Source organism: Oncorhynchus mykiss, chromosome 27, assembly GCF_057628025.1.
Source record: "Oncorhynchus mykiss isolate SJ-2025 chromosome 27, ASM5762802v1, whole genome shotgun sequence".
In the NCBI taxonomy this organism is placed as follows: domain Eukaryota; kingdom Metazoa; phylum Chordata; class Actinopteri; order Salmoniformes; family Salmonidae; genus Oncorhynchus; species Oncorhynchus mykiss.
Window position 1 is genome coordinate 16169731 of NC_143048.1, and position 25876 is coordinate 16195606.

At 40.1% G+C, this 25876-nt stretch overlaps 3 protein-coding genes across 4 annotated transcripts in view; 1 reads left to right on the top strand and 2 right to left on the bottom strand.

The window, feature by feature from the left end:
- LOC110507083 (sortilin-related receptor) overlaps positions 1 to 6483 on the bottom strand; it is a 67005-nt gene extending 60522 nt beyond the window's left edge. Inside the window, exon 1 of one of the 2 annotated variants that reach the window (XR_016492667.1) lies at positions 5735 to 6173. Coding sequence is in view for 1 of the 2 variants with exons in the window: in XM_036965740.2 (XP_036821635.2) it covers positions 5735 to 6118 (384 nt within the window). In the remaining variant the exon portion in view is untranslated. Of the gene's footprint in view, positions 1 to 5734 lie in introns of both variants that reach the window. The other variant, XM_036965740.2, reaches the window with a different exon arrangement.
- Positions 6484 to 11894: 5411 nt separating this feature from the next.
- On the top strand, positions 11895 to 13834 carry tex12 (testis expressed 12). Its single transcript, XM_090224670.1, has 5 exons — positions 11895 to 12069; positions 12432 to 12540; positions 12752 to 12863; positions 13160 to 13211; positions 13461 to 13834. The coding sequence occupies exons 2-5, from the start codon at positions 12466 to 12468 to the stop codon at positions 13603 to 13605; spliced, it is 384 nt and encodes a 127-aa protein (XP_090080796.1). The 5' UTR covers positions 11895 to 12069; positions 12432 to 12465; the 3' UTR covers positions 13606 to 13834.
- Positions 13835 to 14156: 322 nt separating this feature from the next.
- bco2b (beta-carotene oxygenase 2b) lies at positions 14157 to 19809 on the bottom strand. The gene is made up of 12 exons (XM_021587046.3): positions 19556 to 19809; positions 19098 to 19287; positions 18747 to 18958; positions 18515 to 18630; positions 18228 to 18330; positions 17950 to 18087; positions 17547 to 17707; positions 17207 to 17374; positions 15281 to 15418; positions 14936 to 15118; positions 14661 to 14771; positions 14157 to 14555 (listed from the first exon to the last, which is right to left on the bottom strand). The coding sequence occupies exons 1-12, from the start codon at positions 19575 to 19577 to the stop codon at positions 14409 to 14411; spliced, it is 1689 nt and encodes a 562-aa protein (XP_021442721.3). The 5' UTR covers positions 19578 to 19809; the 3' UTR covers positions 14157 to 14408.
- Between the last annotated feature and the right edge of the window lie 6067 nt (positions 19810 to 25876).

The window sequence follows — 25876 nt, forward strand, 5'->3', positions numbered from 1 at the left end:
TTGCTAAAGGCTCCTCTCCCTCTCTTTGTGTGAGTGTGAGTGTGTGTGTGTGTGTGAGAGAGAGAGACAGTGAAAACAAGCAGTGACCAGCTTTACATCACATTGCCCACCGTCAGAGGCCTACACTGTGTCCATTGAAACAACACAATGCTGCTATACTAAGTGCTTGTGGTAGATGTAGTAGTGTAAAAGCAGAAGGCACAGGTCAATTAAAACGCCATTGGTGCAGCTCTGAAAATAAGTCTGTGAAGTGTGAATCCCCAAAAAGTATGTCATTTTAAATCCCACTGCCTTTACCTCTCATCCAAGCGCTCCCCTCTCTCATACTTAATTTATCATTCTGCAGGGGGCTGTGAGTCTTTAAAAAGCTCAGTTTTCTCCCTATACTACAGTATTTCTTCAGACTTGGACAACACAAAGACTGTCATTTCTGTATAAATGATAAACAAACGTTCCTCTTCTTTCAGTGGTAACTTTACACCAACTATTGGTACTATGGCTAATAGACTTAGTAATGGAATGTGATTTCTGCTGCAAATTGCTACAAAATAGCCTACAAGAATTTGTTGTGTGTATAAGCATGATTTCAGCATGAACATTGTAATAAGGTAACTCATTCAATGTCATTTAACATTCTCATTGCCTGAGAAACAGAGTTGAACACTTCTACTAACTGGACTTGTCTAATACGAAACGCTCATTCAGAAGGTTTTAAAACATTTCGCTATGGTGGACCCTACTGAACACGTCCCAGGAGGTCAGCTGAGTCAAAGGCAAGGCCGTCTTCGAGGCTGAGATGACTCTGCGGTAAATCTCAGAGCCGTTTAAGCCTCGTTGCCGGCGGACCATGTAAAAGGGTGCCGGTGTGGTCCTCCTGACACCGCGAGTGATGGCACTGGTAAACTGCTGCAAATGGCAGCATGAGACACAATCTATTCCTCTGGCCGAGCTCGACAACAAAATCGGCCATTAACATCAGGTAATGACATGAGCCTCACTCCAACTAGCTCCAGTTCCGTGAAGTTGGCTAGCTAAGCTCATGCGTAGAAACACGTCGTGGGGTCTAACGGTCGTCTCGCGCCGAACTGCGCATGTGCAGGCCGTCAAATCAAAGGCCCTCCTTCGACATAAAGTTATTTTCGTTCCCAGAAGTCTTGCGACGTTGCACCTCTAAGTTAAGAAACTCTGTGATAGAACTGCTCCAATTGAGGCCTTGAAAATGTAAATGCTGGGCCTGAAAATGTGCCTAACGTTGATAATAGCGATAAAGAGTCCTGTTTAGCTCTACCAAACGGTTTTTAGCATAGATAGTCAAGATTCCAGATGTTGAGTCTGCTAGTGTGATAGTTAAAAGTGTCAAAGAAAGAAGTGACTCAGTACATCGGTTTCTTAGGCAGCATGTTGGTCACTGGGGCATTAGGACGGGTGGTCATACAAAAGCAACCATCAGTCTTTACCAAGCAAGTGCCAGGGATTCTAACACTACTCATTCCTTTGCACTAGTGCATTGACATAAGCTCTGGAAGCATCTAACAAGCCCCAAATTATTCAACATTATTATCGCTGACAAACCTTGAAACTCACCAGAGAGGAACAGTAAATTAATCTGTCCATAGCTCACGGCTCATGATCCTTTTGCACTATCTGGACAAAGCTAGATTGATGTCAGTTGAAAAACCCCATCAGAATGGAAAAGGAAGCACACAAACCATGCCTTACAAAAAAGCCATTGCCGAGTGTCTGAAGGAGACTGGTCAATGCTGATTCCATCAGTGCAAACTGAAAAGCACACAACTGGGCATATCAGTCACATCAATCTGGACTCTCCTCAAAATTGTTTTCATTGGTAATCCAGGAGACGCTTTTGTGGTGCCCCAAAAATATTTTTTTCTCTTTTTCTCCCCTCGTGTACCCTCCCTTCTTTGAGAAGCATGGGTGTGTTCAGTAGAGAAATTGTTTTGAAACGAGTGAAACAGGGAGGTAGGCTAATACCTGAACTTGTCCAAGAAACACTCATTTTCGTTTCCAGTGGCAAAATGGTTGTGTACAACTAAACACAACCTTGGTGCTTCTACGTCAATCTGTTTCCTCAACAACAAGCAAAGAAAAACTCCTGTGAAATAGGGAGAGTATTTACATCTCCCCACCATGTTCTCCTTCATTATTCAAGAGAGCAGAATGAACCACTGCTGAAAGAGTGTCACCGTTGGAGCGGAGCTGAACCGACGATGACATCATCCGCCTGCTGCAGAACTGGCATTCATTACATTTGCATTTTCAATCTACCAGTGTGTATTTTTGGTTGGATTGCAGCCCAATTGCACCACTGTCTGTGATAGTCATGCTGCACAATAGTTATTTTTTCTGTTATATACACTGAATGATGACCAACTAGCTGCGACAGGCCCTGATATCAATGTGTTATAGGCTAGTTTATCTCCCCATGGTGAAGTCTGGGCTCGGCTATGTTATGTAAAGGTCTGCTCTGCTCTGTGGAATCTCTGAAGTAGCCTCCTTGACAGAGACTAGAGTCCTTCTTCACAAGGCTGAATGATAAGTGGGTTAACATGGCAGATCATGCTGAATGTCTCGATGCTGTTGCCAGCTGAAGAGTAGCTAGACAGCAAAACATTAGTGAGTGCCTGGCACATTCTTTTGGGGTCAAATGTGAGAAACAAGCTTGAAGAGAGACTTCAGGTGAGCTTTGTGTGTGTGTGTGTGTGTGTGTGTACACATTTTACTATACTTGTGAGTACCAGAAGTCCTCAGAAGAATAGCAAACCAACAAAAATTCAGAGAAGTGAGGACATTTTGCCAGTCCACAATTTTAGGCTTAGGTTTAAGGTTAGAATAGGGTTAAGGTCAGGGAAAATACGATTTTGAACGCAAATCAATTGTCGGTCCCCAAAAAGGCCTAACAAGCATAGTTAGACATACCTCTGTGTGTGTGTGTGTGTGTGTGTGTGTGTTCTTCGGGAGGTTAAGTTAGTGCTGCACAAACACATTCATTCATTCAGGTGATTTAGTACGTCTATCATCTGGCCTTGAGAGACGAGTCAGCTGAAATGCAACTCACAAACACACGCACACACACACACAGCAGTGAAAATACCCGTTTGGACATACCTTTTCCATATCTGCATTGTTCACCTTCGTTACTGCAACTTGCAGTAAATTCAATGCGAAAGAGTAAGTGTGTGTTTGAAGGGTCAAAGACTAGTCTGTAATTGTAGTCCTGAAAGGATCTGTCATAGACTGTGACAGACTGTAGTAAATTATATACAAACACAAAATAAAACGAATTAAATGTTTGAAGGGGACCAAGCTGGTATAACTTGCCAATGCTTGTTCTATCGCTCGCCAGCTCACTCACTCACTCACACACTCACACACCGAAATAAAGATGATCAGGATTCTCATTGATTACCATAGCACCTATTTTTACCCAGCACTCGCTTTGCTGCAGTTAGCAAACAGTATCAGTTGTCCTACTACATTAGGCCTAATATATCGAAACTCAACACAAAACTGTAAACATATGTATCCTTCTTGCTCACACAGGCTCATAGAATTAGGCATCAGAACAAGTCCAGGCACCATAGTAGTATAGTCAAATATATTCATCAAGGCTCCTTACGTGTGACATAATGACAACTATGAACACGAATGAGGAAAATGAGTACAGCCAAGAATTCCCCAAGCCAAACATCACCATGGCACATGACACTTGTATTGTGGTCTTATGCACAAACCCTGTTGGATCTGTTTACATTGGGTCATGTGGCAGGGAACCAGATCCTGCTTGCTACACACCTTTAGAGTGTGCCATGTTATTTCCCTGGATATGTTTGTGAACTGTGGGAAACGGTTGACGGGATAGATTGAGCGACATCAGGGGTGTTTTGAGTAGGGCACGCACTAGCAAAACAATTTGCAAAGCAACACAAAACCACCATTGGACAAGTTCAGGTATGACCTCTGCGCTTCAAGATGTTCTGTCTCTGCTGAACAGGACTGAGGCCTGGCTCTCTTGTTTGTTTTGAGTGAGAATCTCGACTGGCAGATGCTCAAGGCAGGTTTCAGTCACACTCCCTGCTTGAATTTCACAATACAGCCCCCTCCGTGACTGCCTCCACCGAATGACTCAGGGTTTTACAGGAAGTCATGTCTCAGAGTTTGTTTTTTCTACTTATCAGGAAAGATGGCTATATTTTTGGTCAATTAGCTGGAACTCTAAAGCCACATTCCTAGTTCTTAAACTAAGAAATTGATTAACTGTAATCCAGATTTCACACACACTGACAACATCCAATACAGATTTGTACAACAATTCAATTTAAAAAGGGAGAAATATATCTGGATCTATATAGCTCAGTATGGTTAGGTAAAGGAAGCTTACTTGAACTTAAATGCCAAAATAACAGCCCTACAGTTGCTACAAAAAGCCTACCTTATTTATAAACAAAGTATGTACCTTTCTGTGAACTTTCGCTGGAGCACCTTTAGAAACTTCTAGGCTAAATCCCATGGGTGCCCTATCTAATGAAAAAAAAGCCATTTAATCCCTGAAGAAATTGGCTTTCATAGTTAGGGGAATGGGTGTGTGAGGAGACACTGTCAGTGTTTATTTTCTGTTCTGTGCAAAAAATTGCGTGCTATTTGGGGATATTTCTGAAAGGGGGGGAGAGGGGGGGGGGGCTAAACAACAGCTTACTCTCATTCCAAGAAGACATAACCTTGCCTACAGTTAACCTAAATACACATCCGATTCAATGAACACCCTCCAGAACAAAACATGACACCTGACCAGCAGAGGAATTCCAAACTTGATCACATAAGCAACCATTTCTGTTCCAATTTGAGGATGTTTGGAATGCAGTGAATACTGAAGAGCAGACTACCGTGATGAATAAGAAATCACATTATAGAGAAACTCAGCAAGGAGCCTTTGATGTCTTACAAAAATCAACCATGTCACAAATCAAATTTGCAAAGACTGCCACTATTGGCTCTTCACAACATTTGCAGCCTCCACTAAGGCATGCATCTCCACATTGGGAAGACTCTATTGTGTCAGTCTTGGCTAATTAGAATTATATTGTTGTTGATGTCTGTCACCCAGCGATGATGATGTGTGTTACTGCTAAGTTTATGTATACTGTCATTTGTATTTTCCAGACAAAACTGTGTGATTGTGGTGACATGCTATGATCACCAGGTTTCAGGAAAAACTGGTCAGATAAAATAAATTACTGGATTGGGTTGGTCAAGAAGATAATTCAAAGACTTCGTGCAATACATGTGTGTCGGTCTGTAGGTAGACTTTAAAACGGAGGGTTTGTTTACTAGATAGAGTAACGTAATTGAATAGGTTATGCCATTGAATAGGTTACATTGGGAAGAAAGAGCTCGCCATGGCATCGTATGCTGAAAGGGGACAGTCTGTTCTAAAAAAGTATAGTATCTACCTAGCTACAGTGGTACTGATAATCACACACTTGGCAAGAAGCTAGACTGACTTCAACAGCTTGACTTTGGTTATTTGCGCTTCGCCTCTCCTCGTCAAGGGTCGCATGAAATGAGAAAGCCATATAGGCTGCTGAGGTCCGTTACTAAACTAGCTAGCTGCTAAACCTAACTAGCTACTGTAGCTAACTTAGGATAGCCTTCCGATCGTGACGTGAGACCTGCTTTCAGTAGAAGTGTAGTTACTACTGGAGAAGTAATGCTTTACCTGTCCATACACCTTTGGCACGGGTGGTTGAACTGCACTCCGCCGATTGCGATGCTGATACATGCCCGAAGCCATGTCTTCCCTTGCACTACGTGCCGCTCGTCGCTTCGCATCCGCGCCTATTCCATGGATAAATTCTTCCTTTGCGTTAACCGTAGAAAAACCCCTGTCCTGCGGTAGCAAGAAACGCTGGTCTCGATGCAGACGAAGGGTGGAAGAAAATGTCCCGGGAGAAAAGAAAAATAAGAAATATATTGTAAACCTAAGAGGAGACAGCATCTTGAGTGTCTGTCTTGTCGCCATGTTTGTGTATGTTTCGTTTAGGTAACGAGAAGAGCTTATTCGAGTGGCGATTGGAGTAAGCGTAGGAGGCACGTCCCCCATCACCCACCTCCCTAAGCAAATTCTGCTCGTGGCATTGGTCGAGTTCGTTTTGCATGGCCCAGAGCCTCGGGTTGGTGGAGATTTTGGTTAAGGACCAATGGAATGTATAAATAACATTTAACTCCGCTCACACCCGGCACCAGGCAATGGAAAATGAATTCGCCCATTGTTAGCGACTTCTTTGTATCTTGAATGAGTGGATGTACTTGAAAAATATCCAACATGATATACAACCAATGCTGTTTATCTAAATTATGAAAAATAAGTAGGATGCATGCCAGCAAAGCCACTACACAACACTAAACAATACATTAACTGCACAATACCACTGCTACAAATGGCTATCAGACAGAGTATTGTCTGGCAGCGAAACAGTTAATTCAGCCTCATTTACTGCCTTTAAAAAAAAATAGCTTATATGGCCGACTTGCTATAACAAAAGTGGTTTCTAATGACAATTGAGATGTACAAACTATGGCATAAGGGGACGACGAGCAGATAAAATGCCATTTCGATTAAGACATTAATGAGCGAGCTAGGATGGACGTAGTCAATATAACTATTTGTTGAGCACTTTTGAAATGTACCGTTCTTAGATTTTTTTTATAAAGGCACACATAGCTTACATGTCAATGCTTACACAGAAACTATTTAGGTCAAATAGGGGAGAGGCGCTGTGCCGCGAGGTGTTGCTTTATCTGTTATTTGATACCAGATTTGGTGTTTATTTGAGCAATATGAGATAGAAGGAAGTTCCATGCAATAAGGGCTCTATATAATACTGTACGCTTTCTTGAATTCGTTCTGGATTTGGGGACTGTGAAAAGACCCCTGGTGGCATGTCTGGTGGGATAAGTGTGTGTGTCAGAGCTGTGTGTGTGTAAGTTGACTATGCAACAATTCATTTTAATGTTTCTTATAAAAATAAGTTCTGCAGTCAGTCTCACCTCAACTCTTAGCCAAGATAGACTGGCATGCATAGTATTTATATCAGCCCTCTGATTACAATTAAGAGCAAAACGTTCCGCTCTGTTTTAGGCCAGCTGTAGATTAACTAGGTCTTTCCTTGCAGCACTGGACAACACGACCGGACAATAATCAAGATTAGTCAAAACTAGAGCCTGCAGAATTTGCTTTTTGAGTATGGTGTGAAAAAAGCAGAGCATCTCTTTATTACGGCTAGACCTCTCCCCATCTTTACAACCATTGAATCTATATGTTTTGACCATGACAGTTTACAATCGAAGGTAACTCCAAGTAATTTAGTCTCCTCAACTTGTTCAACAGCCACACCATTCATTACCAAATTCAGCTGAGGTCTAGCACTTAAGGAATGATTTTAACCAAATACAAAGCTCTTAGTTTTAGAGATGTTCAGGACCAGTTTATTACTGGCCTTTGTTATTACTGGCCCTTAACTCGTTGTTAAAGGTTTCAGAGACTTCCTTAGCTGTGGTTGCTGATGCGTATATGGTTGAATCATCAGCATACATATACACACATGCTTTGTTTAATGCCAGTTGCAGGTCATTGGTAATAATAGAAAAGAGGGCCTAGAGAGTTGCCCTGCGGTACACCACACTTTACATGTTTGACATTAGAGAAGCGCCCATTAAAGAAAACCCTTTGAGTTCTATTAGATAGATAGCTCTGAATCCACATTATGGCAGAGGTTGAAAAGGCATAGCACATAAGTTGTTTCTATAACAGGTTATGGTCAATAATATCAAAGGCTGCACTGAAATCTAAAAGTACAGCTCCCACAATCTTCTTATATTATTTCTTTCAACCAATCATCAGTCATTTGTGTCAGTGCAGTACATGTTGAGTGCCCTTCTCTATAAACATGCTGAAAGTCTATTGTTCATTTGTTTACAGAAAATAGCATTGTATTTGGTCAAACACAATGTTTTCCAACAGTTTGCTAAGAGCTGGCAGCAAACTTATCGGTCTGCTGTTAGAACCAGTAAAGGTTGCTTTACCACTCGTGGGTGGCGGAATTACTTTGGCTTCCCTCCAGGCCTGAGGACAAAGACTTTCCTCTAGGCTCAGATTAAAAATATGGCAAATATAAGTGGCTATAGAGTCAGCTACCATCCTCAGTAGCTTTCCATCTAAATAGTCAACGGCAGGAGGTTTGTCATTAGTGATCGATAACAATGATTTTTCCACCTCTCACACACTAACTTTACAAAATTTGAACTTGCAATGCTTTTCTTTCATTATTTGTTTTTTTTATGCATGAATACAATTGCTCACTGTTCATTGTTGGCATTTCCTGCCTAAGTTTGCCCATTTTGCCAATGAAATAATCATTCAAATAATTGGCAACATCAAATGGTTTTGTGATGAGTAAGCCATCTTGATTTGATGAAAGATGGAGTTGAATTTGTCTTTATGCCCATAATATCATTTAAAGTGCTCCAAAGGTTTTTTCCATCATTCTTTATATCATTGATTTTGGCTTCATGATAAAGTTTCTTATTTTTGTTGAGTTTAGTCACATAATTTCTCAATTTGCAGTAAGTCAGCCAGTCAGATGTGCAGCCAGACTTATTAGGCACTCCTTTTGCCCCATCTCTTTCAACCATACAGTTTTACAATTCCTCATCAATCTATGGAGCCTTAACAGTTCTAACAGTCAGTTTCTTAACAGTTGCATTAATAGTTGCATACATTCATCAAGTGCAGTGTCTGGATGCTCCTCATTAATCACATCCGACCAACAAATATTTTTAACATCATCCACATAAGAGTCACAGCAAAATCTTTTGTATGATCTCTTATACACTATTTTAAGCCCAGCTGTTGGAACTTTGGCTTTCCTGGATATAGCCACTATATTGTGATCACTGCATCCAATGGGTACAGATACAGCTTTAGAACAAAGTTCTACAGTATTAGTAAAAATGGGATCGATACATGTGGATGATCTTGTTCCTGTCGTGTTTGTAAACACCCTGGTAGGTTGATTAATAACCTGAACCAGATTACAGGCACTGGTTAGAGTAAGAAGCTTCCTCTTGAGCGGACAGCTTGAAGAAAACCAGTCAATATTCAGGTCGCCAAGAAAGTTGATCTCTCTGTTTATATCACATACACTATCAAGCATTTCACACATATTATTTAGATTCTGACTGTTAGCACCTGGTGGCCTATAGCTACGCCCCAAAAGAAAAGGCTTTAGATGTGCCAAGTGAACCTGCAACCACAACACTTCAATAACACTTGACATAAGATCTTCTCTAAGCATTACAGGGATATGGCTCTGAATATATACAGCAACACCTCCCCCATAAGCATGTATGTATCGTCTATAATGTTATATCCTTGTATTGCTACTGATGTATCATCAAATTAATTATCTGAGTCTCAGAAATGTCTAATATCTGAATGTTATCTTATGTTAGAGCAAGTTATTGATTTCATGAACATTATTTCTCAGGCTACATATATTAATATGGGCTACTTTCAGCCCTTTCCTGGGTAGCTTATCAGAGATAGACATAATACTGAAAAGAGCAAACAAAGCAAGATAAAGAAAAAAAGATATACATTCAGCAGACCATTAATCAATTGGTGTGTGTGTGTGTGCTGCGGGGTTAAAGCTACAAACCCATAGGCTTGGCTCTCTTATCCCTTCCAGGCTTCTGGGAGGGAGGGTGAACAATGAGCGTGTCATAGCGGATGTAAGCAATGTCCCCACGAGCTCTGGCAGTTTTCATGGCTGGGATCAGTTCTTTCCTCTTCTGGCGTACAGCTTCAGGATAGTCCTCGTTGAAGAAGATATACATTCCTCTCAAGTTCTTGGCTCTTTCCAGAACAGCTACCTTGTCCTTGAACCTCAGGAACTTGACCACTATCGACTTGAGCCTATTACCTGGTCCGGCGTTGGGTTTACCAGTCCTGTGGGCGCTCTCCACCTCAATCTTCCTGTGGTCCATCTTCAATTTCTCAGAGATCATTTCCCTCACTTTGTCCTCAGTCTCTGTCCACATCTCATGTGGAGATTATGCAATTCCGTCCACAGCAATGTTGTTCCGCCTTGATTGTCCCTCTAGATAGTCTGATTTATCTGTCATTGTTATCATAGATTCACACACAGAACTGATGTCCTCTCTTAAAGAAAGTAGAATTGTTTCAACTAACGTTACTTGGTAATCTATTTTATTCCTTATACGGTTTCCTCCCTATTGATGAGATGTATTTGAGATGAATTTGGTTTTCATGTAATAATCTTGTGTATATTTTGTTTTTATGTATTTTCAAGACAACCAGAATGGAAATACGTTTGACACGTTTTTGTGTTATCCTCTATGCTTTTAATGGCATTGTACTGTATCCACATGTGTGGTGTTTTGTGTTTAAAGTTGTCAACAAATATAAGCTAAGCAAAGAACATGGGAAATTGCATTCAATTCACAACTGTCTGATTTATTTAGTTTATGGGCAAATAGTTTATGGGCAAAATGCTTAAAAACTACATAGGCTTAAAACAGTGGCTTAGATTATCATGTCCCCAGAAAGCTCAGCTTTTCCTTGTATATGATTCACCATTATCATCATTATCTAGAATAGAATAGATCAGAATGGAATAGAGCAGCTATGTTCACACAAACAAGTATATTAGGTCTCACTCCTACCACTGGACAATAGGCAGACATGACAAATCACACAACATAACCTACTGTACTGAAAATGCACAAAAACACAACCTGCGCTTATATCACATGCAGAGTTAACATGACAGTTGTCTCCAACCGAGTATATTAACAACATAATTTGCTTACTGTTTTTTAGGTATTTTCTTAAGAGCAGTTGGAGGCCACGGAAGGAGTGTTGTATGGCACTGAAGCTTGTTTGTAGGTTTGTTAACACAGTGTCCAAAAAAGGGCCAGATGTATACAAAATGGTGTCGTCTGCGAAGAGGTGGATCAAGGAATCACCCGCAGCAAGAGCTATATCATTGATATATACAGAGAAAATAGTCGGCCCGAGAATTGAACCCTGTGGTACCTCCATAGAGACATCCAGAGGTCTGGACAACAGACCCTCCGATTTGACACACTGACCTTGTCTGCGAAGTTGTTGGTGAACCAGGCTTGCACATAAACCTTGCAAGGGGAGGAAATCTTCAGTAGTTATGTCAAATATTGTTATAACTAGCTCTGGCTGGGTTGGTCTTTAACAGCTCATTGTTCTATCTGTGGTTCTGTGCCATTGAGGATGAAGGGAGTTGCAGCTACCCTATACCAATTGTGCTAACCAGGCACAGGTTTTTCAGAAACAGCCATATCAGGAGGGTCGTTGTTGTGTTCATACAGCAGACACACATTTTAAAGGCAATTCATTTTCTCATATAAACACACTTATCTTCAAATACAGATGTAGTCAAATACATTAACAGGTAACATGGGGGAATTCAGACTGCCTTTATTATAGACAAGACAGCCAGGCAGCACCTGTATTGAAAACGCACAAGGATAAACATCAACCAAATCAGTACTTACTGTATATAAAGTACCAGAGGTTCATTGCATAGTCAGAGCTATCATTAGGATATTTGAATATTTGGAGTATAGGATTTAGGATTTGTCTGTAATATTCTTCACTGTCTAGACAGTAGGTGGCGGTAGATCATAATAGTCATTTTTTGTATTTTAGTCATTTATTTTTTTATTCAACAATAATAATGAAAACAATAAAACACCAAGCGACCCCCCCCCCCAAAAAAAATAAATAAATAAATAAATAATCCAGGACGTTATTTTTTAACAGACATTCAGAGACACACGACTTCTAATATGTTTTCCAACTTTTTAAGTTTCACAAGTTTGAGGGATTTATAAAATAATAAGGAACAGTAGGTTCGTAAAATGTATGAAACTTTCGGATTGGCTCGCGCAAAACAATCGGAATTCGAATTTGGCAAACCAAACGGATAAGTAAAAGTAAGTCTACTTTTCTAATGTTTTAGATCGCTAGCTACTCAATTTTACATAACGCATTTTTGTAAATGACCTTGACATCAATTAAGGATGTGTTTAAGCAAAACATTGTAGTTAACTAACGATAAGACCCTGCCAGCTACCGTTGGCTAACCAAACGTTAGCTAGTTTAGATAGCAGGGTTTGTTAGTTGAGGGCAGCTGCGCTGATTCTGCAGCTGATAGCTTGTTGTTCGCTAGCTGGAATTGTTCCGTTAGACATGCGAAGAAACATTAGCTAACGTTAGTATGTTACACGGTGTTAAAATGCAGTCTCTCATCAGCCATTGTAGCTAACCGCAGATATCTCTACACGTAACTTTTTAGCAAGCAGTGAGTGTGAAAAACGTTTAAGTGACCAATGCCAGGCAGAGTGATGCCACCGACAGGGAGGGGAATGGACAACAAAGGCCCAAAACAAAAATTGTCACAAGAGGTCAGGAAATGCTGCAGTTTTTATGCTATCTGCCGGAAAAGTACATAAACTTCTCAGGGCCATTAGAAAAACAAGTATTCCATACCTTTGGGATAGCCTAGCTAACTTACGTATTTACATCTATTCTCAACTCAACCATATCAATGTCCATTTCTTATTAGTTAACGTGTGTTGTAGTATTTGAGTTGTCCTTTCTCTTTCATTGCAATAGGTTGAACAAACATCTGCATATTGTGACAATTCTCCAGCAAAAAAGAAAAAAGCACACAGTAGTAAACCACCAGCGTCATACTCTTCAGATTTGTTTGAGGCTGAACTTGCAGGTACGCACATATTTGGTTTGGAATCATTTGTATCTCTATGTTTCATAGATTAGAATGATAAATGTTTAGCTCAATTGATACCATTTACAAGAAAAAATATTTATCTAACAATAGAATGTAACTCATGTGGTAGAGCATGGAGCTTGCAACGCAAGGATAGTGGGTTCAATTCCCGAGACCCACCAGTACGTAAAATGAATGCGCTTATGACTAAGTTGCTTTTGATAAAAGTGTCTGGTAAATGGCTGGTATTGATATATACATTACGGCTCTATTTATTTTCCTTCAAATGATAGGTGCAAATAGAGAGGTCAACGTGCTATTTTCCAAATACTCTGAAGTGTTGAGGTAGGTACAACAAAGGTAATGTGACAAATGTGTTGAGAACAGGTTTTCATTCCATTCTTTGTCATGTTTTGGTGTTTAAATGTCAGTACTTAACCCACATCACATATTATGTTAAGGACGCAGGCAAGCATACTGCATACACACACAGTTTTTTATTATGATAAACAAGCATTAGGTGAATATGCTTCTCTTGAAATAATCTGTACACACTGTCATGTCCATCCTACGTAGTGCCTTTGTTTCCTACAGTGAGAGGGCTGCAATAGATGCCTCACAAGTTAGGGAGTTGGAAGACATATTGATGGAGGCCAGAAACTTGGAGTCACACCTGAAAGAGAAGAAAGAACACTTGAGGCGTACCTTGGCTCTTATTTCTGACAAACTACAGGGATAGACTAGCTACACAGGCCTGCATGCTGACATTTGTAAATATTTCCTCACAGATCTCAATCAGTAACATGTCAGTACTTTTATTTTTACCTGTATGTATGCTTTTTATGTTGACTGTCTTCACTCTTAATCCCACACTGGCAAACAAAATGTGAGTGCCATTGTGGTTAATATCTTTATATATGAGCTATTTATTTGTAGCCTACTGTAAACAATAAATAGGGTTAAAAGGTTGACGTTTCAGTGTGTGCAATATCCAAAGTTAAGCACTCGTCTTTGAAAATGTATATAATCAGTTAACCTTTTTACTTGAGACAGTGAAATATAGCCTAGCCATTACCAATCAGGAAACTAACTTTTAGGAAGTAACTGTGTCGTGTGAGTGACCACACGTGTCAATGGATTCCATTCAGACTAGGACTAATTCATCTGTGTATCACATGGAATATTGGGTGGTGTTATCATAGCCTATATTTAACTTTTTCTAATAATATTTTTGAAAGATTTATTAAGACCTTTTTGGTGGTGAGTGAAAAAAATGATAAAACCCATGACTTTTCTTAATACATATTTTTATTCTAAGTTGTTTATATAGAGGGTTGATATATTCACAAAACAGGAGTGGACACACATTTTCTTTGTTTGCATGGAACTAACCAGTTTTTCACAGTGCTTTAAAGTAAACTTCACATTAAGGTGCTTTGATGGCTATCTAGTCAATCATCAGAAAGGATATACTTTATAAGAAATGAAAAATGGAGAACACAGTACAATTCACACCTTTGTGTTGTTACTCTGATGGGCCTCCTAATTTTTTTCTGATAGAAGCCTTCTATGAGTCACAGTGGAATTGAATGTCCCATGGAAACCATAGGGAATGTTCACAGGCACCTCAGCTCTGCCCAACTCTTTGAATGTCTTGGCATCCAAAACCAACAGGAACGTGCTTTTGTCCTTGAGAAGGAGAACATGTTTACATTAAGTTAAGAGGCTAACATTGGGAGTTAGGAGTGCAACAATTGTTTACCAACATTCATAGGTGTTTAAAGGGGAACTGACCTTATTTGGAGTGATGACCACAGACATAATGACACCTTCATCCTCTTCTGTAGCGCCAGGCAAGGGTATAAAGACAGGCTCTGAAGGGTACAGTCCAGGATGCTCCCACACCTTAAAGAACAGCAGTGTGAAGGTCAGCATTGAACGATCCTAACATCAAACTGCCAAATATTACCTAGGCCTACATCACTCATCGCAATAGAGTACTGTTACTGATGCAGATATTCTACAGTGTGTTTTAAAAGGGAAGGAAGAATCAATATAACTGAACCAACCTTCATTCTTTTGCCTTGGAGGTCCATCTTGATAAGAGTGTCTCCTACTAGATGTCTGAAACCGCAACCGTAGAAGTAGCGATATGGTTTGGTGTTGTACTTGGCATAGTTGATTTGTGGGAACTCGAGACCTCCGTACTTATGGAGTTCCTCATCGTGCAGATCCTCATGTGTACAAAACACCTGCAGAGAAAGTGTTTAGTGAGGCTCTAATGCTGAATATTCACATAATGTGGAGGCTAATCACATAACCTTTTGTTTAATGAACTTGATTGGAAAATGAGTGTTGTATTTCAGCAGTGCTGTATAACAGAAGACTTTTGCATGATTATTGTACACACACACCTTGTCCTTAGCAGTCTTGGTGGCAGTGGCGGTACTGTCGGGGCGTGTGTTCAGATTTTGCCCACAGGGTGTCTCCATGTCGACGTTGAGAGGCAAGACAAATCGCCGGGGGAACACTCTGCACATAGTGTTGTACACCTAATTTAAACAAAAAAAAAATCAGCCTCAACCAGTTCACACGTAGGATAACTGATCCTAGTGACTTCAGCTGGTTACACTTACAGTTGAAGTCGGAAGTTTACATACACCTTAGCCAAATACATTTAAACTCAGTTTTTCACAATTCCTGACATTTAATCCTAGTAAAAATCCCCTGTCTTAGGTCAGTTAGGATCACCACTTTATTTTAAGAATGTGAAATGTCAGAATAATAGTAGAGAGAATGATTTATTTCAGCTTTATTTTTTTCATAACAGTCCAAGTGGGTAAGAAGTTTACAGACACTCAATTAGTATTTGGTAGCATTGCCTTAAACAATTTAAACTTGGGTCAAATGTTTCGGGTAGCCTTCCACAAGCTTCCCACAATAAGTTGGGTGAATTTTGGCCCATTCCTCCTGACAGCTGGTGTGAATGAGTCAGCTTTCTAGGCCTCCTTGCTCGCACATGCTTTTTCAGTTGTGCCCACAAATCTTCTATACGATTGAGGTCAGGGCTTGGTGATGGCCACTCCAATACCTTGGCTTTGTTGTCCTGAAGCCATTTTGCCACAACTAACTTTGGAAGTATGCTTGGGGTTATTGTCCATTTGGAAGACCCATTTGTGACCAAGCTTTACCTTCCTGACTGATGTCTTGAGATTTTGCTTCAATATATCCATATAATTTTCCTTCCTCGTTATGCCATCTAGTTTGTGAAGTGCACCAGTCCCCCCTGCAGCAAAGCACCCCCACAACATGATGCTGCCACCCCCGTGCTACATGGATGGGAGGGTGTTCTTCGGGTTGCAAGCCTCCCCCTTTTTCCTCCAAACATAACGATGGTCATTATGGCCAAACAGATCTATTTTTGTTTCATCAGACCAGAGGGCATTTCACCAAAAAGTACGATCATTGTCACCATGTGCAGTTGCAAACCATAGTCTGGCTTTTTTATGGCGGTTTTGGAGAAGTGACTTCTTCCTTGCTGAGCGGCCTTTCAGGTTATGTCGTTTTAATGTGGTATAGATACTTTTGTACCTGTTTTCTTCAGCATCTTCACAAGGTCTTTTGCTGTTGTTTCGGGATTGATTTGCACTTTTCGCACCAAAGTACGTTCATCTCTAGGAGACAGAACTCATCTCCTTCCTGAGTGGTATGACTGCTGTGTGGTTCCATGGTGTTCATACTTGCATACTATTGTTTGTACAGATGAACGTGGTACCTTCAGGCATTTGGAAATTGCTCCCAAGGATGAACCAGGCTTATGGAGGTCTACAATTTGTTTTCTGAGATCTTGGCTGATTTCTTTTGATTTTCCCATGATGTCAAGCAAAGAGGCACTGAGTTTGAAGCTAGGCCTTGAAATAATACATCCACAGGTTCACCTATTGACTCAAAGTATGTCAATCAGAAGCTTCTAAAGCCATGACATCATTTACTGGAATTTTCCAAGCTGTTTAAAGGCACAGTCAACTTAGTGCATGTAAACTTCTGACCCACTGGAATTGTGATACAGTGAATTATAAGTGAAATAATCTAAGTAATTGTTGGAAAAATTACTTGTGTCATGCACAAAGTAGATGTCCCAACTGACTTGCCAAAACTATAGTATACTGTATAGCTTTAATGAATCGGCCATTATAAATGCTTTATAAAAATAAAAAAATTAAATGATAAATGTTTACAAATAATGAAATATGTATTTGTAGTTAGGATTAGTCTTTTTTTGTGTGCTTATTCATTAAAGTTATGAAGTGTTATACTCTTCAGTTTAGATCGATACTAACCTCGTCGAGAGCCTCTCCTGACTTGCGCATGTTCTGAACCATGTAGTTGTTGATGGCTTTGCCATCGTCTGCGGCACAGAGGTCCATAACCAGGAAGCCATTCTCCTCCCAGGCATTGATCTGGTGGAACGTGGATAGGGCTTTGGCGTGATACTTGACTGAGTAGAGCTGGAAGAGAATAATGGAAGTCAGTCATCAGAAATGAAGCGTGTAACTTACAAGTAATTACTGTTGGCTTAGTATCCTTTGTTGTCTCGTTCCTGGCTTGTGTCTTACCAAAACTTTCTAAACTAATTGAGAGACTCCAAGAGTTCCAGGGATTTCTATACCAAGGTCTTACCTTGCCTGTTTGCTTGTTAATCAAATGAAAGATGGTCTCAAGTTTAGGGTCCCAGTAGACCCCATCGCTGATACCCTTTCCTCTCAGCTTGCCTGTAACAATCTTCAAGAGGTCCATTTTTATAGGCTGCTCAATAAACACCACGTAATTCTCCGACATTGCTGAAATCGAATGAGCAGTATATCAATTGCCACTCTTTTGGAGTTGAGTCAGATCAAATCAGTATTGATAGATCATTGCTGTGCATTCTGATTAACAAAAGGATGAAACATGACCATTTTGGTTTGAACATGGTTGTGTGAGTGAGCAATCTACTCGTGAGGGTTTACATGAAAGGCTGTTTACATTTAAATGTGTCATTAGCTCCACATTAGCCTGTGGAGGCTTTGTGTGGTCTGCTCACCAAAGCTGTGGTAGTATGAAGGTCTTGCCTTGTCCACTGAGGGAATAGAACAGACCACAGTAGCTCCCTCCAGGGTTTCCTCTGGGTTTTCTGGCGTTGTCTTTGTCGGAGGCACGCGGATTATATTGTAAATTGCACCTGATAAAAATACAGGTTTTATTTGGAACGTGGAAAGCTTAACCTTTGGCCATTTTTTTTGCAGGCAAATTTCAGGTTTGTGTTTTGTCATTCTTAATGAAGGTGGTTAGTGAATGGGCAGGGGCTTGTTCCTTACTTACCTTTAGCAGAGTAAGAATTCCCCATGTTGTATGTTGTACCATCAGGGTCTGTGTGGGGGTGGGCAGTGGCTCCATTGACAGCGATGAATTTGCTCCAGTCCACCTGTTGAGAGCAGCAACAACAATGAAATGTCTTAATAGCCCTTCAGTCATGCTGTCCTATAATGCAATAGGTATCTTTTTTAATATTTCAACCAAAACATTTGGCTATTTGTTTAGACTGAATGAAACCCTTTGTGTATAAAGGCTACTGTTGGTAGTGTGTAGGAAAAGAAAAAGCGGCCTACCTTTTCCTTTGTTTCAAGTGTCTCAGGGTCCACCTTGTGCATGAAGTTAGTCTCCGTGCTCACGTAGTAATCACCTTTGTACGTCACAAAGCTCACATTGTCATTATCTGACGCTTCTGTGGACCAAAGACAGTTTTCATTTGATTAGTACCATGCAAATCAATTCTCTGTCATATATTTAACACTCTTTTACCTCAAACTCTTGAACTGCAGACTTGAACTGTAAACTCACTTGGCAGTTCGAACCGGGACAGAAAGCGCTGGAAGAAGTTCTTGCAGGGGTCTGGCATGGCCACAGTCCCGAATTCAGACACAACAATACGGCTGTTCTCACTGTTAGCCGTGTAGCAGTCACTGCCCAGGAAGCGGCTCTTGTAGGTCACCTGACCCCCTGCGATTTTGAACTGATGCAGGAGGGCCATTCCATCAAACCAGTGGTTGAATCTGAGAAGCAGAAGAAATAGTTAATGTAGTACTTTGACTTGGTGAGACTTACAGTAAATCATTCCTTATATGCAGAAATAGTCATTTACACCTCATCTGATTCTGGTCAAACATATATAGCTTGTTAAAATATACTCACTTATTATTACCAATCTCAAACTTTCCTGGTCCGTTTCTGAGGAAATTGCCACTAATCCACTCTGGGATAGTTCCACTGATCTTAGTGCTGATGGCCTCTGGGGTCTCATCCACAGACGCCACGATCTTCTCAATGCATGGCAGGCCGTGCACGTCTGTGTAATGATGATCCTTATTCTTCTTTTTCAGGTCTGCAAGGACAAAGTCCAGACAATATTATTACCCCAAAACATCTGAAGACCTACAAAGCAAAAACAGCAGATAGATATTAAAGCAGAACTAGAAATTGTATTAAAGGAGCTTGTGAGGATTAATAAGCCTAAAATAAATGACTCTTTTAGATTTTTTTATTTTACAAAGTGAATAGTCATATGTTTTAAAGATGAGATGAAAATAAATTAGGCAATATACAGTCTGGCTACAAAACGTTTTAACCCTCATTGGAGAACATCAACTTACCTGTATTTCTTGGAGGTGACATGGTTGTCAGGATTGAGAATGTCTGTGGCGGTCTTGCTTGATGGGAGGGCAAGTGATAGGACTCTTCTCATGTGAAGCTCCTGTGTGCTGCTTAGTGTAACAGGCTGAGCTTTTATACTATCACTGGAGCGCAACCCTTTAGACCACGTGGTGGTTCTTACATAAGTCTCTGCAGAACAGGTCTGTAAGCATAGGCGTGAGAAGTAGGGGTGCTGCCACACGCCCTGAAAAGTCTAAACAAAAAAATATTTAGGAATAAGAAATGTAATTTAAAAAATCTCACAAAGTGGCGCACTAGGCGTTTACTAGTCCTATATTTCCCTGTCAGTGAAAAAACTGCAGCACTCCCAATCCCAAACATCTTCGGCTGCGGTCAAAAAAGAACTCTGATAACCCAATCAGGGGGGTGATCTCTGGATCGGCTCCAGAAGTTGTAAACTAACACAGCAGGAGCTACACTGTATAAAACATGATATTTTGGAATGTGTTCATTAGCTGTGTGTATATTTAAGAGATCTGTGTACATTATTTGTTATTTAACCTTTTACTGCAGTGGGCTAAATCAAGGTCACACAGTGTTTCTTGGTAGTCTTAAACAAATCTACTTTGAAACAAAAGTATACACCCCACACACATGGTTATGGGCTTAAAAATAAAATACACCTGTACCATGTCAGATATAGAGTTGAATGTATTTTGAGTTTGCATCCCAATATTAAACTTTATATACACACAGAAGACTGAAATATTACAAAACCATTTGAGCTATACCCCTTTCAGACATGGAATGTGGCTCCTTGAAAGCGCCTCGGCTATGGTATGTTTGTTTTGTCTGAAAGGGTACATACACTACAGCTTTTTAAATGCCGACACACAACTTTCTCGGGAGATAGCCAATCAAATGATCTCGAGCTGCCTGCCTGCTTGCAGACCACTCTCTCCTAAGCAAAGTACTTTGAAGTTTGTAAATACAATGACGTACCAATACATTTAGTAGAAAGAAAACACATCAATCTACCTTACCATAAAAAAAGAACAGCAGAAAAACATCACCGCACATCAATCACCACTGTTTACTGAACTACTGAACATTCTGTACAGGAGCAGAGTTCTACTGTCTGAAAAGGTACAGATGCTTCTGATGTGGCACTTTGTTAACTGTCTGAAAGGTTATCAATTGTCGCTATTGACCTTAGCGGCTGCCTATGTATGAAAAAGGTCAAAGAAACACTGGATTTCGACGGGTTTTTGAAACAATGTTTATTAATTATGAAATTGTGAAAACTCTTAACCTTCCACCATGAGGCCACTAGGCCAGTTGACTGCAGGAAAGGGCTACGATAAAGCAGCAGACCTCATTATTACAGTTTTGTTTCTAGGCCAGGAAAGTCCAACAGAACAAACCGTCCAGTCATAATATTTGACACGCTCCAGCTCTGTATCCTTAGGCTGTTTTATTAATAAAACAACAACAGCTATTTGTGTCAGAGTATTTTCAGAAGCATTGCTTGTAATTTCCAGACAATGAATATGGAGCTTTTTTAAATGTATTATTATGCATGCTTTTATGTGAACTGAAATCCATCTTGGAGATCATGTTCCTCACTTTTTTAAGAGTTCCAAGATGCCTCAGGGACATTAAAGTTGATCCTATCCTTATTCTATTAAATAATTTGTATCTTTATTATAATACACTTTTATAATATTTTTCAGTATAGTGTTATTAAATATTGTAGTGACCCTATTTGGCAGAACAATTGCTGTATGTAACCCTTTAAAACATTGCTACGGCAAGAGTAATACCAAAGACTTTGGTGTAATACGTGCCTGGGTGTTTTAAGAGTTGACCTCAATTGCACAGTGCTGAAGTTTGAGATGAGGGTACGTTTACGGTCACGAACCGTAAATGTTAACTTACAAAAACAAGACCTACGATTGTATGATAACTGACCCCTGAACGTGTCCCTCCGTTAACCCCATGAAGCATGTCGCACAGCTGCTGTTAAACTCAATATTATAGCATCAATATTACATGTCATGCTACAGCTCAAACACATCCTCACTGGACAGATGTATGAAAAGATGGAGATTAACAAAAGACTTGTGGTTTCACTTTATTTGGTAATACTAACTAAAAGTAATTCAGTCATTTCAAAAAATCACATTATGGGATGCTTGGAACCTTATCAGACTCCAACCGGGCAAAAGTCATCAACATAAAGGAATTTAGTGAATTTCTGTCTTTTTCCCCGCCTTTTTTTTTTTTTTTTCCCCCGCCTTTTAACGTAAATCCATTGACATGGTAAAAATGTTTGATTATTTCACTTTGAATTCACCTTAGTTGACAAAAATTGATGTTGAACTGACGTCTGTTCCCATTGAGTGGCTTCTCTGGCATTATCACTTAAATGTAGGTTTAGTGTTATTTTCCCTGCAGTACGCTGAACTGTGAATTTACTGTGTTATATTACCCCCCATTTGAATGTTATTACAATCTGGAAGTTGTTAGCCAACCCAGTCAATAAAGCATGTGTTTTTAGAGTGGGTTTATGATTTTTTTGATTCTCTAGCTGTCCCTACATTTGAAAGTAAGTAATTGGTTAAATTAGCTCATTTCAGTACAGGACATTCCCATGACAAAAAAAATCTTCCATGCACTCATAATATTGAACATACCCTCCAGCTCTAAACACTGAAAATGTGGAATGAGGCTGTTTAAAAGGGGAACTGCAGCTGTTTTTGACAGTATTATAGGGAATTTCCTGAGATATTTGTATTTCTCCGTGTATCCATAATTATGTGTGTTTATGATGTTTTATCTTGAGAGATCATGGTCTTCATCTTCCCTTTTGAGCCAGGTCAGTGGTGGTCACCTTCTATGAACCTATCAGTTTAGAATGTTTAGTCTAACTCTCGAGAATTTCCTCATTTAGCCAATAAAACTATTATTTCGGTCTGTTAATCCTTGTTAATTGTATCATCCTTGATACATGTCATTTATTGCAGTGTAGAGAAGTAAAATGTCTGGAGATAACACACCACAGATTTCTGTTCATGACGGAAAAGCCTAAACCAACGGGACGATAGCACCTATCATATCTCTTGTTATGTGCGGGTGAAACTGTCTGAATTGAAACGGTCCCTCTGACGTACAGTGGCAAGAAAAAGTATGTGAACCCTTTGGAATTACCTGGATTTCTGCATAAATTGGTCATCAAATTGGATCTGAATCTAAGTCACAACAATAGACAAACATAGTGTGCTTAAACTGATAACACACAAATTATTGTATTTTTCTTGTCTATATTGAATACATAATTTAAACATTCACAGTATAGGTTGGAAAAAGTATGTGAACCCCTAGGCTAATGACTTCTTCAAAAGCTAATTGGACTCAGGAGTCAGCTAACCTGGAGTCCAATCAATGAGACAAGATTGGAGATGTTGGTTAGAGCTGCCTTGCCCTATAAAAAACACTCACAAAATTTAATTTAGCTATTCACAAGAAGCATTGCCTGATGTGAACCATTCCTCGAACAAAAGAGATCTCAGAATACCAAAGATGAAGAATTGTTGACTTGCATGAAGCTGGAAAGGGTTAAAAAAGTATCTCTAAAAGCCTTTATGTTCATCAGTCCACGAAAAGACAAATTGTCTATAAATGGAGAAAGTTCAGCACTGTTGCTACTCTCCCTAGGAGTGGCCGTCCTGCAAAGATGACTGCAAGAGCACAGCGCAGAATGCTCAATGAGGTTAAGAAGAATCCTAGAGTGTCAGCTAAAGATCTATCTATGGAACGTGAAACACTAAACAAGAATGGTGTTCATGGGAGGACACCACAGAAAGATGCCACTGCTGTCCAAAAAAACCATTGCTGCACGTCTGAAGTTCGCAAATGAGCATCTGGATGTTCCACAGTGCTACTGGAAAAATATTCTGTGGACAGATGAAACTACAGTTGAGTTGTTTGGAAGGAATACAAAACACCTTGTGGAGAAAAAAAGGCACAGCACACAAACATCAAAACCTCATCCCAACTGTAAAGTATGGTGGAGGGAGCATCATGGTTTGTGGCTGCTTTGCTGCCTCAGCAAGCTGTCCAGGCCCTATCATTGACAGAAAAATGAATTCCCAAGTGTATCAAGACATTTTAGGCTATCTGTCCGCCAATTGAAGCTCAACAGAAGTTGGGTGATGCAACAGGACAACGACCCAAAACACAGAAGTAAATAAACAACAGAATGGCTTCAACAGAAGAAAATACGCCTTCTGGAGTGGCCCAGTCAGAGTCCTGACCTCAACCCGATTTGAGATGCTGTGGCATGACCTCGAGAGATCAGACAAAGAATATTGCTGAACTGAAACAGTTTGTAAAGAGGAATGGTCCAAAATTCCTCCTGACCGGTGTGCAGGCCTGATCCGCAACTACAGAACATGTTTGGTTGAGGTTATTGCTGCCAAAGGAGGGTCAACCAGTTATTAAATCCAAGGGTTCACATACTTTTCCCACCCTGCATTGTGAATGTTTACATGGGGTGTTCAATAAAGACATGAAACCATATAATTGTTTGTGTTTTATTAGTTTAAGCAGACTGTTTGTCTATTGCTGTGACCAAGATGAAGATCAGATTAAATTTTATGACCAGAAATCCAGGTATTTCCAAAGGGTTCACATAACTTTTTTAGCCAGTAGCCTATAGCTGGAATGATAAACCGAACATTACAATCACTTATCACAGGCATTTTGCTGTTATCATTCATTATGATAATTTGCCTATTCTTCAGAAATGTGAAATTAAAAAGTTAGCTGATATGGGTGGTTGTTAATGGGACAATTGATGACTACAACCATCAAATTAGTAGTATTCGTTTAAATTATAATTTTAAACTGTGGTCATATTATTTATAAACTTATGGTTCTAGTTATCATTATCGCATGATATGGATGGGTCACCAATTACATTCAGCCGTGGGCCGATGGGGCGGAACATACAGTGCCTTGCGAAAGTATTCGGCCCCCTTGAACTTTGCGACATTTTGCCACATTTCAGGCTTCAAACATAAAGATATAAAACTGTATTTTTTTGTGAAGAATCAACAACAAGTGGGACACAATCATGAAGTGGAACGACATTTATTGGATATTTCAAACTTTTTTAACAAATCAAAAACTGAAAAATTGGGCGTGCAAAATTATTCTGCCCCTTTACTTTCAGTGCAGCAAACTCTCTCCAGAAGTTCAGTGAGGATCTCTGAATGATCCAATGTTGACCTAAATGACTAATGATGATAAATACAATCCACCTGTGTGTAATCAAGTCTCCGTATAAATGCACCTGCACTGTGATAGTCTCAGAGGTCCGTCAAAAGCGCAGAGAGCATCATGAAGAACAAGGAACACACCAGGCAGGTCCGAGATACTGTTGTGAAGAAGTTTAAAGCCGGATTTGGATACAAAAAGATTTCCCAAGCTTTAAACATCCCAAGGAGCACTGTGCAAGCGATAATATTGAAATGGAAGGAGTATCAGACCACTGCAAATCTACCAAGACCTGGCCGTCCCTCTAAACTTTCAGCTCATACAAGGAGAAGACTGATCAGAGATGCAGCCAAGAGGCCCATGATCACTCTGGATGAACTGCAGAGATCTACTGCTGAGGTGGGAGACTCTGTCCATAGGACAACAATCAGTCGTATATTGCACAAATCTGGCCTTTATGGAAGAGTGGCAAGAAGAAAGCCATTTCTTAAAGATATCCATAAAAAGTGTTGTTTAAAGTTTGCCACAAGCCACCTGGGAGACAGACCAAACATGTGGAAGAAGGTGCTCTGGTCAGATGAAACCAAAATTGAACTTTTTGGCAACAATGCAAAACGTTATGTTTGGTGTAAAAGCAACACAGCTGAACACACCATCCCCACTGTCAAACACGGTGGTGGCAGCATCATGGTTTGGGCCTGCTTTTCTTCAGCAGGGACAGGGAAGATGGTTAAAATTGATGGGAAGATGGATGGAGCCAAATACAGGACCATTCTGGAAGAAAACCTGATGGAGTCTGCAAAAGACCTGAGACTGGGACAGAGATTTGTCTTCCAACAAGACAATGATCCAAAACATAAAGCAAAATCTACAATGGAATGGTTCAAAAATAAACATATCCAGGTGTTAGAATGGCCAAGTCAAAGTCCAGACCTGAATCCAATCGAGAATCTGTGGAAAGAACTGAAAACTGCTGTTCACAAATGCTCTCCATCCAACCTCACTGAGCTCGAGCTGTTTTGCAAGGAGGAATGGGAAAA

Excerpts from the sequence above, each read along its gene's own strand:
- tex12 (XM_090224670.1), top strand. The coding sequence starts at position 12,466 with ATGCCAGGCAGAGTGATGCCACCGACAGGGAGGGGAATGGACAACAAA. Across the intron at positions 12,541-12,751 it reads AACAAAAATTGTCACAAGAG|GTTGAACAAACATCTGCATA; the intron begins GTCAGGAAATGC and ends TCATTGCAATAG. Across the intron at positions 12,864-13,159 it reads GTTTGAGGCTGAACTTGCAG|GTGCAAATAGAGAGGTCAAC; the intron begins GTACGCACATAT and ends TTCAAATGATAG.
- bco2b (XM_021587046.3), bottom strand. The coding sequence starts at position 19,577 with ATGTCACCTCCAAGAAATACAG. Across the intron at positions 15,419-17,206 it reads CAGGAGAGGCTCTCGACGAG|GTGTACAACACTATGTGCAG; the intron begins GTTAGTATCGAT and ends TGTTTAAATTAG. Across the intron at positions 14,772-14,935 it reads TCCAAGGCAAAAGAATGAAG|GTGTGGGAGCATCCTGGACT; the intron begins GTTGGTTCAGTT and ends CTGTTCTTTAAG.